Here is a 16,958-nt window from a genome sequence, read left to right on the forward strand (position 1 = left end):
AGTTACCCCAGTGGTTGATACAGTGCCAAGTACAGACACTAGTTAATAAACACCTGTTGAACTGCATTCAGAGAGGGTGTGGGGTGTATGTGCTGGTATAATCATAATAAGCTTGAATACAGACTGTTGTACAGAGATGTCATCTTCACGTCGTATTTGCAATGAAAAGAATCCTTGACTATCAGAGTGCTAAAAACTTTGAACTGTCTGTGTCACACTGGCAAAAGCACCTTCAAATCTATGCGGGTTTTTCTTACCTTGGGGAAGAAACACAATAGAAGATTCTCCTGGATTCTGCTGTTTCACTACAATTACTGACCAAACTTTTAAGGAATTGCTTTTATTTCCTTCTCACCACTTCCCTCCTAAACTCCCTATCATATGCTGCTCCGATTCCCCACCCACCTACCAAAGGCAAAGGTCTTTCCTGGGTCCATCTCCTCTCTCGTGTCTCTGCTGTGTATAACACAGCTGCACCGCTCAGTTTGCAGCCACACCCCTCACCCTGACTTCTCTAACAGAATACTTTTTTCTGCTCTTCTAAGGTCATTTATACAGAATGAATCTACGGCTGCTCTTCTGGCTTCAACTGTGGTGATGTAGGGAAAGCACAGGTCTGGGCATCACACGACCCAGATTCTATTCTGAATCTAATGCATGGCTGAGTTACTCTGGACACACATTTCAATTTTTTTAAGGACTGTCTCTTCATTTCTGAAATAAGTGGGTTGCATTTAAATGTTTTTCAACAACTTTTTACGGTGACCTACACTTTACATTATGATTCAGTATATATACACAAACATAACACGTATGTGTCCGTACACACACTCACACATACACAAAAGTATTTTTACATGCTTACTGTTATGACATGAGATGCACTACAAAATTTTTTTATTCTATCTTATTTTCCAAAAATACTGTTGCAACCCACTAGATAAGATCCAGTCATGGGTGGTTACCCATTATTTATAAAAATATTGGACTTGTTGATATGTAAGTTTCCTTTAAGTAATAATACAAGAAAATTCTATGCTGTAGCCTTTCAACCCTGAACTTTTAGCCTTAACTCTTATCTGAATTCTAGTTTCACATTTTTCTCTTTAAGACTTCTTCAGTTAGATAGCCTAACATCACTTAAATTCAGCACAGGTAACATAGAAATCGAAACACCAGGTCTCTATCCCATTATAACTATTTATGTTATTAGCAAGTGCAAAACCTTAGTACCAGCTCTTGTTCTAGCAATGGTAGAGTAGCTTATATTGTACTAACCTCCCTACCAATAACTATTAACAACTCTGGACAAGACATTTTAAAAAACAACTACATGCATGCATTGGAAAAAAACAAAAGCAGGCAGAAACTGGACTCAAAACAAGGGAAGCAAACCAGGTAAGATCCATATTTATCCAATATTCCCCCGGGGTGATCCCTAGTCTTATAGCATGCAGGGGAATAAAGCAAAAGAAGAAAGTCAGCAAGGGGCAATCTTACTGGGCTGAGGAGCCAAAAGTTCAAGTCTGGGGCTCTGCAGGGACTGGATATTAAGGGGAAAATCCTGGAAAAGAGGAAGCCACAGAGAGGAGAGAACCCCCAAATCTGTGTAGAAATTCCCCTCAAATCCTTGAACTGTGCATGCAGGCAATTAGACTCCAAGGAACCCAGCAAGGTCAAAAGAGCCCAGCAGATATTCAGCAACTGTCTAGTGTTGGGAAGACAGAGTTTGGAATCTGAGTCACTCCAAGTTAGGAGGTTCAGAAAACACTTACAATTTTCCACTGAAACCTCAGAAGAGCAGCATATTAGAAGTAAAGACCATCTCCACCCAGCCTCAACTAGGCAAGCTGTCGCCACTGCCCAGGGGCCCAGCCAGGTGCCTGAGGCATGGAGCAGGGGAAGCCAAACCGAGCCACAACCAGAAAGCACACCAAAAACACCATTTCCATGCAGGTAGCCCACCATAGCCACCACAATTGCCATGGCTGCCACAACAGCAGCTAGTCTCTATAGCAGCAGTCACAGCCACCATGAAGATTTTTTGCATTGACATAAGGAGAGGCACCAGAGGAGACCAAAAAAATAAAAAGAGGTCCTCTCTCTCCACAAAGTGTACTCCAGAGTAATAGAAGCAGTGTCTGCTTTACAATAACTGCGGAGGACTTGATCACACCTGTCTCAGCACTGGACAGATCATCTAGGCAATAAACCAACAGAGGAACAGTTAATCTATCAGATGGAGAGAATAAGTCTATGGTTATTAGAGGGAGGAAGGGGAGGGGAGCAAGGGGAAGGGAGAGGGACAGGGGAAAGACTGGGTAAGGGACATAAAGATTACGTATGATTGCTAATTATGAATATGCTAATAAGAAATTTTTTAAAAAAACGACCACCTCCCAGGACCAGGGACCATCCGGTGGGGGCACTAAGGGCAAAACCATAACAGACCAGCAAACAGACCTAAGCTGGAGCCTCCTCAGGAGAATGAACTAATGAGGCAAGTGAGGAAAGAAAGCCTGGTAGAAAGACTTGGCTTCTAGCCTGGGAGACAGGCTGGGGAGCAGCTACTAAACAGGGCTTTGTTTCTCAGATGGAGCAGGGGCGGGGTGGAGTGGGGAAGAACGGGAGAGGAGGAAGGGAGATAGGGATGGGGTGTTCCACTTGGACAATTAAATTTGAGATGTTTACAGGTCTGAGGGCAGTTATCTAAGGGGAGTACTGAATATCATTCTGGCTCTCAGGAAACAGGGGACCATTAGAGTGACAATCTGGTGGGGAAACTTATAAAGAAGAGAGATGGTTGAATAAAACACAAGGAAATGGTAATTTACCTACTATGTTCCAGACACATGATTAAGGGTTTTATTTATACTATCTTACTATGAGACAGGTATTATTATCCTCATTTTACAAATAGGGAACCCAAAGCTCAGAGAGGTTAGGCATTTTGTCTAAAGTTACACTATTAGCAAGCACTGGGGCTGAGATTTGAACTCAAGGCAGACCAGCTCCAATGCTTGCTTCCTTTCTGTAATTAACATGTTGTTACTGTGTAACACTCAGGAAGGGCGTCTACTGTAAGACAGCTAACAAAGAAAGTTAGAAAGCAGAAATATTTCTAGTAAAGACAGATTTTATTAAGGTCAAGGAGGACATTAAGGGGTATAAAAAAGGGTGTCAATTGAGCTAAATATGAATAATATACTTTCAGAAGTTAAATCCTCAAATATAAAGAGACTTGAAAAAATGGAAATGATGTAAGGTGGAAGTGAGCTGGTTTCAGAGAGATCGTAGGGCACATTACAACACTCCAGAGAGAAGGGTTTCACTCCTACAAATCAAACAGAATAAACACACTTTAAGTACAGTTAGGAGGCTTACTACAATAAGGAACTGAGGACAGGAAACAAAGTTCACCCAAGCAACAGCCATAGGGAAGGGAGTAGGAACAATACAAAAACCAACATAAGGAATCACAGAATCAGACTTTTTTTTTTTTTTAAGCTGGAAGGAATTCAGAAGTCATCCAATCCCTATCATTTCAGAGAGAAAAATGCACCTAGAAAAAAATGACTAGTTGCTAAATACTTCGGCCTCCCAATTAAAGTCAGGCTTAGTTTCATTTTTCTCCTTGTAAGTGCAAACAGAGAGCCTGCTTTGTCCAAAACAGTGTCCTGGAAGTTCAAGTTTTATCAAACCCAAGTTGGAGGACCTCAGATAAATCACTGGCAGTTCCCAGATCACACCAGTGGGTTATATTTTCAGTCTTCAATAGCCCCTAGTACAAACCCACCCAGTCAGCCTATTCTGAAGGACACCTAGATGAGAAAGTTCCCATTTAGGAGGAGGGCGTGGGATGGATTTTCTGCATTGTTTGTGTTCTCTGACTCTAACCCTTATCCTCTTGTTATAACCTGAAACTCCTACCCACCCACCCACCACCACCCCTTTACCCCCTCCCCAAATTGGCCAGATGAAAGGCTGCTTGGCATTAGGACAACATATAACATAAAAATAAAGTTTTATCAGAGAGTCCAGTAATTATTAAAAAAACAACATAGCAAGAATAAATAAAGTTCATTTCTAAGAACTGAAGAAGACACAGCAAGAAATATATAATCTCTGCATGATAAAAGACTCCTAACATCCCCGTTTTACGATAACTTAGTTAAGGCTCAGTGAGATGAAGTGATTTAAATATGTAACATGTACAAAGTACCACAAAGAATAGAAAGAATCTTCTGAATTCCACTAGAGTTTTAGGGCTCACCATTCATTTAAGATTCCTGCCTGTCAAGGAATGAACACTCTATGAAACAAGTTAAGTTTTCTTTTCCACTAATGTCTGAAGAAGTGTAGGGACTGAGAGAAAGAAACATGCCAGGAAAATAAAATTTAGCTTGGTTCCTTGATAATGAACTTGCTGTCTCCACAACATGAACAAAAATACTAAAGTAAGAAAGAATGGAAAGATATTTGAGATTAGAGACACCTGACAAAACTAAAAGTAAAGGAAAGTTCCATGAGAAGCTGTCTGATTTTGCAAGCCATGCTACACATGTACAGCACTACATAAACTCTTGCTTTGTAAAATGCCTCCTAAAGGAATTAAATCTCTGAGGTTGTTCTCACTCAATATATACTTGATAAGAACTTCAGGCTGGGTTCCTTAAGTCCTGAGTGCTCCCGGTACCTGGTATAACCACCCTTTTAATCTAGTTTCATGCTTTATTCTTCTAAGAAGGCTGGCTGAGTTCGTACCTTGGGGTTTCTTCCTGTTTTGCACAAACTCTGAGCGCCTCAGGGTACTGGGTGCTGTGCGGCGGAAGCAACTATTCCTCCTCCAAGTCTCTGGGCCACTTAATTTTCTCTTTTCCCCTAAATGCCAAGTGTTCTTCTCTAATGAAGGGCTCTGAGTTATCTCAAGATGATGTCTTCCTTGGTCTCCCCCGATATATTGATTTTGCAGAACTCCTGGGATGATCCCACAGTCTCCAAGGGCCATCATTCCTCGTTGGTCAATGTCATTATACTCCAAATGCTCCATTTGATGGAGAGAATCTGTTCCTCTGTAATTAAGAGATTTATACTCACAGTTGGCGAATAAAGTACAATCACCTTTGTTTTCTGTATAAAAATTACCCTGATCCATGGTATGAGTCTTTACTTTAGGATAGACTTTATTATTTTGATAAACCTTACTGTCCCCTTCATAGTATTTGACAAATTCTTTACCTTCATTGACACCATTCAAATCTGCAAAGTCCACAGACTGACTATTAGTATAATTCCCAGGAACATGATATAAATTGTTGATGTCTCTATAATAAAAATTAGTTTCTTTACAATCCTCAAGATGACAATTAAAATTCCTGCGATCCACATACCAGTTTTGAGGTTGCCCTAAATTCCCCAAAGAACCATCCAAACCCCTATAGCAAGTCCACTGTTCAGTGCTTTTACAATCCTCATGTTTATAATTCAGATTCTTACAATCTATGTAGCCATTTGTCTTCCCATATCCTCTACCTTTCCAGGTCACATCTGGGCTTCCAGTAAGCCAATTATCCTTCACCCCAGGATTCCAAGAATCCACATTTCCTGGATTCCTGTAACCATCACAGCCTCCGTGGCACGTACAGTCCTTCTTTCTCTCATTTGCTTCCCTGTAGTCCATATAGCTTGGTTCACTCTCCTCAAAATCCCAGTATCCACAATCCCTTTTTCTGTAAAGCCGATTCTGCCCATTCTCCCGGGATCTGGAATCCAAGTCATTTTCTCTGTGGAGTCCGTCCAGCACTGTAAGGTTCCTCTTCGGTGGACGGCTGCAGTCTTCATACTCCCAGCTGGAGCTCCAGTGCTCTCTCTCCTCCACTTCTCTCTCTCTTCTACCCTCCTGGGTTTCACACATAGTCAATGTGCTTAGACACACAGGTTTTACTTCTCTCTTCCATGGGTCTGGGTTGGGCTGAAGCACAGACAGCTGCAGTCTAGCCTAAGGCTGGATCTGATCTGCTTAAAATGTCTCCCAGAGCACCCAAGACACTCTTCTCATTGCTCTGGTTGGAGCTCGGAGAGATGTGGAGTTATTTCGACCTCAGGATCCAATCAGTGACTACTATACCTTTCCCCTGAAGGCCAGAAGATAATTAGTAACTAGTGTTCATGTGATTGGAGTTGGCAGCCTTGTTTGGTGTTTTCCTCAAGCTGGTCAAACTGGCTTGGCTGCTTTATGTACTGAAGGTAGAAGCATTCTGCAGCTCTAAAGATGTGTAGAAAAAGCAGTGTGAAAGAGAACCAGCCCCCTTTAAAAGCCCCAGGTAAGGTTATATGTCAGTCTCTGCTGCCTCTTTAATCCTTTTGTAAGCCCCCAGGGGTATAAACAAATACTCTCATTTGCACCTCAATTCCCCACCCTCCAAGCCCAGCTAGAAAGCCTCCGACATCTGAAACTGTTCGGGACTCCCTTCCCTTGGCTTAGAGAGAGAACTCTTCCTCCTCTGAGTGCTTTGCTTTTATGGGATTCAAGTTACCAGTTAGTGTACTCTCAAATCACAAGCGTTTCAAGCTCCACCTGCAGACCTCTTGGACATACACCTGCAGACGGAAAAGTACTTCCTTTTACTCTGATCTGGTGTGTGGGTAATTTTATAGTTTAAAAATTCTTCCCCAGAAGAATAGAGTTATGTATGCTTTCCCATTTTCCCAGGTTCGTTGTCATGCCAGAGAAGCATCAAACCATTCATTTCCTAAATCTCTTTTCCATCCAGTTAATAACAGCATATTTGGGAAGTGGAGAATGAGGTCAGAAATCAGAAAGGCCAGGTATAAAAATGCCTATTTGAATTCAACAGACATTAGATAGACACCTCCTATATGTGAAGCATTCTGGAAGAGACAAAGATGAACAAGATAGTCCCTTCCTTTTACATTGCAGGAGCAGCACACTGTAAAGTAAGATGGAATGTGCTTAAGTGCTGCATAATGAGCACAAAGGGCCACGGCAACAAAGCAAAGCCCGAGGTTTCACGGACGTGGTGTCATTTGGACAGTACCTTCAAGGATAAGAAGGATTTCTGCAGACTTTCTCCATATGGAGAACTAAGAAATGGAGAACAGTTTGAAGGGTAGAATATGTGGAAAAAGTATTAAGAGATAAGGCTGGAGGCAAAGTTTGGAGCAGATCACAAGGGACAGGAATGTTGTTTATTTTATTCGATGGATAAGGAAGAGTTGTTTTTGAGAAGGGAAGTAACACACTAGGAGATAGGCCTCAATAAGATTACTCTTTTAGCTGTCTGGTCATTTATCGGATGTCCAGGAATGATTCCTTGAACTCTTATCTAACCCCTATTTGTGAAATAGTATAAAGAACCCTGAGGAGACCGGGCTGTATGCTTTGTTAACACTTAGGTGTTTACTCTCAGGTAAATACTTACTCTCTCTGAGACTCAATCTACTCAAAGCGGTTGGCCTCAAGACTCCTCTGATTCCTTCAGCTTTAACAATCCATTGTTTTCTTTTCCCTGAAAACTTCTTTTTCCTTTCCTCAAACACCTGATGTGCCTTTTGGATTCTCTACTAACAGTTACTGAATGAACTTCTAGTCTGTCAAGCCTTCTGATGTTCATGTGAGGTTTTTGGTCGTTGTTCTGTTCCCTCTACCTGTGACAGCCCTGGAAGCTTCCGTGTTTTCAGTGTATACCTTGTGCTGTGGCGAGACCTAGGAAGTCGATGTAAATTTTGTTTTCTTTTTTTTTTTTTTTTTGGCAGCTAGCGGTACTAGGATCTGAACCCATGACCTTGGTGTTATAAGGCTGCGCTCTAACCAACTGTGTAACCAGCCAGACTGTGTAAACTCTCTTTTCAGCCTTCACTACCCTGCAAGGAGGACAGGTATTATCCTTATTTCACCACAGTTAAAGAAATAATCTGCGAGTTTGTATAAACTGTTTCAGCTTGCTTAAGTACGCGGTGAGGCCATAATCCGGGCCCCATCTGTTTGACTCCATGGCACTAGACTAACAGGACTATCTTACAATGCAGAAGAACCTCAATTTCTGTCGATAAACAAGTTAACTCTATCACGGTCTAATTCAGAAGTGGCCCCCTGCTGAGACAACACTACCACTCTCTCCTGGTCTCCAGCCCTGGCCTACCTGCCTGCCACAGCGCAGTTCCTCACCACCCGCCTCAGCGGGCACACAGGCTGGCGCAGTAACACATAAGGCTGACCAGGGTGGGCTGACTTGATCATCTACAGCCTGTTGCCTAAACCCAGTGGAGAGTATGATTTGGTTTACCAAACTAATAAGAGGGCGACAGCATTTGGGAGCACAGCTTTCCATGAGCTATAACAGAGCCACAGTATAATACATAGTTTGCACCCGACACAAGGAAATAGGACCCTTTGCTTCTGGAAGCTCAATTTCTGCTGATAACAGTTGATGGCTATGCCTGTCACCTCTCTGGCTCTCCAGTAGTCTTATGAGTAAAATGAGAAAGTGAAGCATTTCTCTGCCACTTGAAATCTAAATTTCTGGGCCAACCCCGTGGTGCACTCGGGAGAGTGCGGCGCTGGGAGCGCAGCAGTGCTCCCGCCGCGGGTTCGGATCCTATATAAGGATGGCCGGTGCGCTCACTGGCTGAGCGCCGTAGGGCCGGTCACAAAAAGGACAAAAAAAAAAAAAAAAAGAAATCTAAATTTCTATCATCTTCCTTACTTCTAATCCAATTAAAAGTAAAGATTAATTTTTCCCTGTTATGGAAAACAAAATTCTCTTTAGCAACTTAATATCTTTGCTAAAGCTAGCATGATAAGAAAAACACATCTACTAAATTAACCAAGAGAAGAAACAGAAAGAGAGGACTAAATTATAGGTAGGAAGGATACTAGTAATCAAATGATTGAGTGAAAGAGGCTGTGTGAATCCAAATTACTGTTAGATAAGTGGAGAGTGATTAGCTGGTTACAATAGGGGCTCCCCACCCCTCCTACTGCCGTTAGGGTATTAAAGATACAAAGTTTGCAAAAAGATGTAAACTGCCTCAGCTTTATCTTGACATTTCCATGACCCAGAACTAATCAAAAGCTGTGAATGGGTTACTATTTTCAAATGATAAATCTGTGAATAAAGAAATGTGGCCCAAGGAAAGGGGAGAGGAACTTTTGTACTCTTCTCAGTGCTAGGACTGCTGGTGACAGCCGTCCCTGCCCCCCTCCCTCGGCTCTCTCTCCCTTTCACTTCACACAACAGCAACATTCCACTGGCTCCTTCCAGGAGCCCCAAAGAACCACTCCACCCTCAACGTTATCAGCCTGCACGACTGCCTGACTCCCAGCGTGGACAGATGAACTTCCTGCCACATATTCTAGAAGTGAAGATGGGGCGGCAGGATTTGGAAGAAGAGGAAAAAGAGGGAGAAGGCAGAAGAACAGTAAAGGAAGGAAAGGCAGGAGATTGTAAAACACCTAGCAAGAACGCGGAATTCCCTAAACTACTTACCGTTAATGCCTCTATAACTGCCCATGCCCTCCCTCCAGTCTGACGGTCACCTCCTCCCCACTTTCTAAGACTCTGTCGCGGTGACGCTCTCTGACTCCTACAATTCTTGCTGTTTTCCAGAGCACCTTGCAAATACTTCTCTAGTCTAACTTAGGTTACTCATTGTATTTGCCTATCTCTTTTTATTATACCGAAAGTTCCTTGAGGGCAAGGACTAGGTCTAACTTATCTTCCTATCTCCAGCATAGCTCTGTGGATGGGGCACACAGTGGGTAATTAAACATTTAATGAATCAATGTTCATAGCATTTATTCAGCACATGCTAGGTGCTATGTAGAGGGCAGTCTAGCTTAGAGGTTAAGGGCACAGGCTTTGATAGCCCTGGGTTTGAATCCGGACTTTGCCACTTACTAGCAGTACAGTCATGGGAAAGTTATTTAATCTCCCTAAACCTGTCTCTTCACCTTTAACCATGCTCCCTCCACCTGTCCCCACGTGCTCTGCCTCCCTCCTGTTACAACAGAGGAGCTGTGTCTGCTCTGATCCCAGGCCACTTTTGGCTCACTGGACCTCACCCCCAGCTGACTCCTAAAAGACTCTGTTCCAGCAGTTAGGCTCTGTCTCCTGTTTCTTCAATGTACCCACCCTAGCAGATAGTCCTGTGAGCCCATGAACATGTGGTAATGTTTCCTGTCTTACAAACAACTTCTGTTGACCCCTCAATCCAATGTCCCCTCCAGATACCACCCTGTTTCTTTGCTTGCAAAACTCTTCGAAAGACTTTTGTGGAAGCCAAGTATGCAATGCCTCTATTTCCTTCCCTCTCATTCTCTCTTCAATCCATTCCAATAGGGCTCTTGTCCCATAATTATCACTTCAGTGAAACTGCTCTTGACAAAGTCACCAAATTCAATGGTCATTTCTGAGACTTCACCTAACCAGGCCTCGCAGCTTTTGATCCCCCTTCCCCTGTCTGGAAACTTTCTTCACTTGGCTTTCCTTCCCCTCGACTGCTGCTCCCTGTGTTTTGCTGGTGCATCCCTTTGTCTTCCATGCTTCCAAACACTGGAATGCCCCAGGGCTAAGTTCCACATCATATTCTCCTACATACCCAATAACCCAGCACACAGTAGGAATTCAAGAAATACTGATATGACTAGGAATGCGGTTTTTACTCTTATTCAATGCAGCTGTCTCTCAGCCTAGGGGCTAATTACGAGGAGTTGTAAAGAAGACCCCATTGTTAGGGCTGAAGTTACTCACAGGATGTCAGTACACGTGGAGGGAGAAGACGGACACCTATGATAGAAAGGTAAGTTCCCCAACGGAGGAAGAGACTACACACTGGAGAAAACTGACTGGGAGAAGGAAGGGCAGAAAGAGAGAAAGAATCTGGGAGCACTCAAAAAGGAAGAAAAAGCCTGGAATATAGACGGGGTTGCCCTTATAGCTCAGATGGTTAGAGTGCGGTGTCGCAACACCAACGTCAAGGGCTAGGATCCCATACCGGCCAACTGTAAAAAAAAGAAAAAAGACTGGAATATAGAAAAATAAGACATGTTTTGAGGAAATCTGTGATACTGTGAGGGATGTAAATGGGACAAGGTCGTAAGAAGCGTTTAAAATGTTTTAGTTACGATGAACTTAAAGGGTTACCATATGAGTTATGTGAGAGTTCCAGCAGAGAAACTGGATCTGTGAGCAGCTTGGGAATGTAACTAGCATGTAAGGGTAAACATTTTGGAAAACAGTAACTTCATGATAAGCTAGCGGTCAAAAGTTCAAAAGAATGAAATATTTAAAAAATATATATCTATATATCTATATCTGCATCTCTATTTATATGGAATGCCCCAGGGCTAAATTGTGGATATTCTCCTATATACTAAATATATATATACACACACTCATCATAAATCCATGGATATATGCAATCCAGCAAATAGTTTTGAACAGAAGAGCATACTAAAATACGTTATGACTGGCATAAGTTATTCTGGAAATGGGCAAGAGTCAGTTGGGATCTGTTCCTCTAGAGCACCTGCAGATCCATGATTTTTTTAAGTGCTGCTTCCTACCACCAAGTCTCAGAGATCAAGTGGTCCTTCCTTAGGTCGAAACACACTGACACTACAGATTGGCACAGCGAAAAATTACATAAGGCTGTGTAACGAAACAGACCTGGATCTGAATCCCAGCCCTCCCACTTACTAACTGTGAGACTTTGGGCAAACCTCAGTTTTCTCATTTGTCAAATGTGGACAATTTGGGGGATTAGACAAAGTGTGTAAAAGTACCTAGCACACTGTTTGACAAGTAATAAGAGTTAAGTTAATTACAATTACTGTCACCGCCCCACTCTTTCACTTCCTATCTTCCATACAGCTCCCGGTGAGGCTCAGTCCCTGGACATCTTCTCTTTTCATCTATCTGTCCTCTTTTTTATGGAAATCTTATGAAATGCCACGACTTTAAATAATGTCCATGTGCTCTCAAGTCCCAAATTTATGTCTCCAGCCTTAACCTTTCCCCTGAACTCTGGGCTTGTGTATCAAACTGCCTAGTCAACATTTCTACCTGGATGTCTTACAGGCGGTTCAATTCAACATAACCAGAACAGAGCTCCTGACCTCTGCCCAATGCCCCTCTTCCCCACCAACCAGCTCCTCCTGCAGGCGTCCTCATCTCAATTAATGGCAGCTCCAGTTCTTTCAGTTGCTCAACCTCAGAGTCACCCTTGACTCTTCTCATTCTCTTATACCTCACAGCCAATTCATCGAGTCCTACAGGCTCTAACTCAAAATATGCCTAGAGCTGAACACTGTCATCATCTCTACTGCTCCCATCCTGGTCTGAGCTGCCAGCTCCTGTTGCCTGGGTCAGTGGAGTGGCCTCTTAAGTGGTCTCTCTGCCTCTGTCCCGGGTCTCCTCTGTCTATTCCCAGCTCTGTAGCCAGAATGCCTTTGCTAAGCAGAGTTAGAGCATATTACTGCTCTGCTCAAAACCTTCCCGTGGCTTCTCTTCTTACTCTGAATGATGAACTACAAAGTCTGTGCTGTTGCTCTAACTGAACTGGGCTCCTTGTTATTCCTCAAACACCAGGCGCACTCTTGAACTTGCTGTCCTATTTGCCTGGAACAACTCTCCCCACCCCTAAAAATGGCTCCGCTGGCTCCCTACAATCTCACTCAATGGTCACTTCTGAAGAGATCCTGACTTCATTTCTCCATAGATCCTCTTGCCTTCTAACACATGAGGGTACTTCAAAGTTTGAGGAAAAATGGAATTAAAAGATGACACGGATCTTTTCATGAACGTTTTGAAGACCTCTTCTATATATTTTTTATATACTATATACTATACCATAAACTTTTAGTGTTACTTATTGTTTGTCTCTCCCCATGAGGGCAGAGGTCGCTGCTGTTACTCCAGGACCCTACCTAGAATACTCAATCACATCGGCTGAATAACCACTGTCCTGGCTTTTGGGGCTCGCTACCTCAGGCAAGGTGACCAGTAAAAGGAGGCAGCACACGCAGGCAGGGCCGTGAGGACCTGCATGCCTGACTACTGCAAAGCCTCGGTGAAATCTGAAACCGATACTTAAGCCCCTGGATCTAGTCCAGTTTCTCCACCCCTTTTCCTGGAGCGGAGAATGAGGAAATGTTCACACAGCTGCACTGCAAACTGCTAAGAACAGTGACTCACAGTCAACCATAACATTAACCATTGACCATTCTAAGCTACACTTCTTGACATACATTAAACCATCTATTTTAAAAGGAAAAATTAGATTCGGTCCCAAATTAGCATAGACTATTAATGGGTTCTGATTCTGGTTGCTGTTTTATGCCCGGATGAAATCAGTTAGAAGTAACTGAGCTCATTTTTACTGAGCCAACACCCTGAACCAGATGTTACACAAGCAGAAGATACTTGCTTTTTTCTCATGTACTGACAAACCAGAAAGTAGAATTATTATTTCCTTCACATAAACTTTCATTATCTTGAAAGGCCACAGACTAATTTGGCTACCTAGCTCTATTATCTTTTACTCATTTGAGAAAGAATTCTTATACCTGAAGCATTCCAAGGAGTCTGCAGAATGACAGATTGCTTCTGTAGATAGAAAAGCCATACTGTCAAATTTAAAAAATCTGTCTGGAACATTATGTATCACTTTAGTGTTATTGTTCCATATCAGTAATTCTCCAACTGGTTAGTGTATTGGCTCTCTTTAGTGGGCCATTGATCCCACTCAATATATCTTGCTGAAAATATTGCTTCCTGAAAAACACATTATGATTTGATTTGCAACAGTCATCATTAAAAATTATTCTGACAGTCTCTGGTCAGTCTTCTTCCTCGCATTACCTTAAAGGCTGGGAAGAGAGGTGCAGGAGCAAGGTTCACGCTACAGCTCCCATCCACTGCACTGATTTGGAACAATGGGGTCCTGGCACTGACTCACACAGAAAGTAACTATGCCATGATTCAAAGGCAGCAAGACAGCATGATTACCTATAGAGGTCAATATCAGCATTACCAGAGTTTCAAAGAACTCACAAATACGAGTCATACTATGATGATGTCTTTTTTCTTAGTCAATGTGTAACCTGTGCCTGGCTCATACTATGTGCTCAAGAAATATTTGCTGAATAAAGAAATGAATGCATACCCTACTATATGTCAAATTCAGACATGTGAACCTCATCTAGAGATAGAAAAGGACTTTGAAATGCTAAAAAAGAGATTCTTTCAGGGAGGAACTATGTAGTTCTGGTCAGGTTTTCCAAAAGTAGCATGTACTGGGAAAACCGAACATCTGGCGACTAACTCATGTAATGCTCCTACTGCTTCAGAAGTCAACCTCTTCATCAAATACGAAGGTACTATGCTTTAGATACGAACCTTAACTTGTTAATTGGCAACTCACTTGACTGGAAGCTCCTTGAGGGAAGAGAGCATATCTATAATGTTCATCACTATATATACCCTGCTCTTAGAGCAACGCCTGGCACCTGGCAAAAAGTATTTCCTGGATGAATGAACGTTTGACCTGAATACCATACTGAATCCCACAAAATGACATTTTCAGTCTCTAACACACAATAATCATAAACACCTTCTTGTGTTACACCCTGATGCTGCATGAAAATTCCAAATTTAAAACTCCTAATGCTCAATCAGAGCCAGGCACTGGCTTAACTAAAACTACAAATACTGGGCTTTTTAATTCCAATCACTGAAGTCTAGGTTTTTTGGAGCAACACCCTCTCATAGAAAAAAAGCTAAAAAAATCAGAGAAAATATTTTAAAACTCTTCTTAAAACCATCAATATACTGACAAGATGGTAAAGAAGTATAGGCCAAAACCAAAAGGAAAACTGGAATCCAGGCAGGCAAATGGCCTACAGTCATACCACCCTGAAAGCACCCCATCTCATCTGGAATCCCGATAGGCAAATGACCACAAAAACTGCACTGCTCGAGGGCACTGGCCAGTCCCAGGAAAGCTGACCTTCTGTCTCAATGGCCCCTGGGGAGAAAGCTTCAAAAACTCAAAAGGTAAGGAGTCCAAGTAAGACCTTTTCTATAGTGAGCTAAGATTCCAAAGAGCTCCTGAGGGTGAGTGGAAATTGAACTAGCTCTTGCTCAATATTAACCTAGGGTGCTGATACCTTTGTCATCCAAGGTACAAGGTACACTAAGTCTTGAAATTAGATTAAGTTGGACCCAGGCTGAGAACAACTAATGTTTCCATGTAGAAATTCTTTCTTGGCATTTCTTGGGAAATTTATATGTCTTTCTAAATCCTAAGAAAAATCACTTAAGAAATCTGGAAAGCAAGTGAAAGTATAAAATTCTCCTGTGAAAATAGAGCCTGACAATAAATGCAGAGGCATTACGGGTTTGAAGGACTCCACCAATGTCAAGTTCAAAGCAAGAGCAGAAAATACTAGCACACACAGTAAAAGATTACATTCACGTTTTGGGCAACCAGGACAAGAGCACGTGGGAGAGACATGATCAGGATCTAATCAGTTTTGCTCACAGCTGCTGCTATGTTATATGTGTGTTTACAAGTGTGGGAGCTCATGGCCCTGTGTGCTGTTAACAGTGAGTCATTCTTGCAAATAAAATAAATATTAATACGTTTATTTGCATAGCATGTTTTATACAAATATTGCGATGGTCCAAGAAACGTCAAGTTTTGGAAGCAATGTAAGTCCTTAAACGGGCAATTCTGACACATGTTCTGTATAGTGTTGTTAAATCTTTCTCAGAGAGGCAAATGTTCCATTATTTGAATACTACCCAATGTTTTCCCAGTGTTTAATATTTGCTATAGGTTATAGTTCTTTGTACATATTTTAACAGAAGAAATACAAAGAGAAGATGTGGATATTGATGTGAAATACTCCTACACAAAACCAGAAATCTAAACTAGCAAAATTTAAATTCAAAATTTAATTCATTTAAAATTTGGATTAGCAAAAGCAGCATCAATTTCAATAGCAAAGTCAAAACCAGAACAAGCAGAAAAAATATTTTTATCATTAAAAAAGAAAATGAACTTTTATGATGCAACATACACCCAAATGGCCAGCTCTACCTGGAGATGCTTTTGGATACGCTCTTAACAATTCAACCAACATCAATGCAAAATGAAAACTTTTTATGTCTGGAATATTAGTCACAAAACAAAGATTAATACTATCAGATAGGGCTTTCCAATAATACTCTTTCTTGCTGGAATTTTTTAATTATATTTTTTCACTCACTTTTAGAGACCTAAAGTAGAAGGGGAGGTGGGTATGTGTGCTTGGTCTGTCACCTTAATGGCTCTCTGGACCACCATTCTTCTGCTTTTATTTCTTATTAGCATCCTGCAATTCCTGGATCCCCAGATTACTTTTTATTATTTACTTTCCTGATGACATGGAGGACCCTTGGGCCCTAGACCAGGTGCTGGTGCTCCTCTTTCTTACACTTCCTACTTTGTAAGTTACTTTTCCTGTGAGTCTGATGAATGTGAATAAAGTCTCCAGATGCTGGTCATCCCCAAATGAATGGACAGAATTTGAAATTTTGAAAGTGGGAGGTGGGAAGTAGTACACTGTAGTAGTTAAAAACATAAGCTTAAATCCCAGCTCCCTTGGAACTTATTTAATCTTTATGTCTTAGTTTCCTTATCTACAAGGTAGCCATATAAATTATCCCCATACCTTTAGGATGGCTGTGAAGATTCTTTGTGAAACAAATGCTAATGAATGCTTACTAATAAGTTAATAAAAGTTTGCTATCATTATTATTGAAATCTAGTTCCTGAACCACAAAGATAGAAGATGTGGTTTTCTCATGAATCTTGGCCTGGAAGTCTTTAGTAGACCATGGTTAAAGACAGTTATACTTAGGAACTCCCCATCTACACAGTTGCCATAGGGA

At 41.8% G+C, this 16,958-nt stretch overlaps 1 protein-coding gene across 2 annotated transcripts in view; it reads right to left on the reverse strand.

Annotated features, from left to right (window-relative positions):
- The window catches only part of DNMBP (dynamin binding protein), a 94,500-nt gene that overhangs the window by 38,653 nt on the left and 38,889 nt on the right, over positions 1-16,958 (reverse strand). The window contains exon 1 of one of the 2 annotated variants that reach the window (XM_063102866.1): positions 4,765-5,914. The exons of the other annotated variant lie outside the window; for it this stretch is intronic. Within the exon in view, the coding sequence (XP_062958936.1) occupies positions 4,765-5,914 (1,150 nt within the window). Of the gene's footprint in view, positions 1-4,764; positions 5,915-16,958 lie in introns of those variants that run through there. 2 annotated transcript variants of the gene reach the window in all.

Source organism: Cynocephalus volans, chromosome 7 (assembly GCF_027409185.1).
Source record: "Cynocephalus volans isolate mCynVol1 chromosome 7, mCynVol1.pri, whole genome shotgun sequence".
Lineage (NCBI taxonomy): Eukaryota > Metazoa > Chordata > Mammalia > Dermoptera > Cynocephalidae > Cynocephalus > Cynocephalus volans.